Source organism: Asparagus officinalis, chromosome 5, assembly GCF_001876935.1.
Source record: "Asparagus officinalis chromosome 5, Aspof.V1, whole genome shotgun sequence".
Lineage (NCBI taxonomy): Eukaryota > Viridiplantae > Streptophyta > Magnoliopsida > Asparagales > Asparagaceae > Asparagus > Asparagus officinalis.
Genome location: NC_033798.1, coordinates 82,357,088 through 82,358,059, shown reverse-complemented (window position 1 = coordinate 82,358,059; position 972 = coordinate 82,357,088). Strand labels below are relative to the sequence as shown.

At 37.1% G+C, this 972-nt stretch overlaps 1 protein-coding gene across 1 annotated transcript in view; it reads left to right on the top strand.

The window, feature by feature from the left end:
* Window positions 1–972, top strand: part of LOC109839903 (aspartate aminotransferase, cytoplasmic-like) — a 19,196-nt gene that overhangs the window by 16,275 nt on the left and 1,949 nt on the right. The window contains 1 exon segment of the mRNA XM_020408356.1: window positions 452–546. Within this exon segment, the coding sequence (XP_020263945.1) occupies window positions 452–546 (95 nt within the window).

The following is a 972-nucleotide window of genomic DNA, read 5'->3' as shown; positions in this document are numbered from 1 at the left end:
CGGCGGCGGCTAGGGTTAGGGTTTGGATGGACGCTCTGATACCATATAGAATATGAAAACCCTAATCTTATTCATGAGATAACATGGGCTTATATAGGCCCCTACAACTTACAAATAAGCCCCTAAGCCTACTAATATTTCAACAGCTTGCCTTTTTTCCTGACCAAACCCAGCAGTTTGCTAGACTTTTTCCACCACTAAAAAATTCTAGAGCACTTACAGTAAATTAAGGACTTCTATTCGCTTTCCTGATGTATTTTTATTCATCTTTTTGCTATTAGTGACTCACTACACATTGAGTAATAAGTTGTCAGGAGGAGCAACAATTACATGTAATCCACATGTATCACGGCCGCTTGTTTCTTTTACTGTTGTCACATACTGTCACTGCACCCGTCTTTCTTTCTTATGGGCTAACTGACTGTTGCTTCAATTGCACTTTTGATTTTAGTGAAATGTACAAAGAATGGACCCTGGAGTTGAAGGCCATGGCTGATAGAATAATTAGCATGCGTCAACAGCTTTTTGATGCTTTGCGAGCACGAGGTAATCAAGTTTCCTTACTGTTTCCATCGGTTAAAGCTTTCTCCTTAGTCAATACGTTTGTAGTTCTCATCATTTCAAAGGAAAATAAAAGGGTAAACACTCAACTCCATATTTCATCTGTTCCACAAATATCCTTTCTATGATATGACTGAAGTGAGTGAATTTCTATATGCAGTTCCACATGAATCTCCAATCCACCATCAACTACAGCTACTGAATGAAAGATTTGGTAGTCAGTCCTTTTTTTAAAATTTAACAAATTAAAAAGGCATATGAAATTGAAATACTGAGAAGACAAAATCATCTCCTTAAGTTTAACATTTTACCTTAACTTCGTGACTTCAAGAGGTTAGATAGATTTTTAATGGATACTTCTTTCAAGCCCCGAGTCAACAAAGATATTTGCCAATTGCAACATCAGTACGC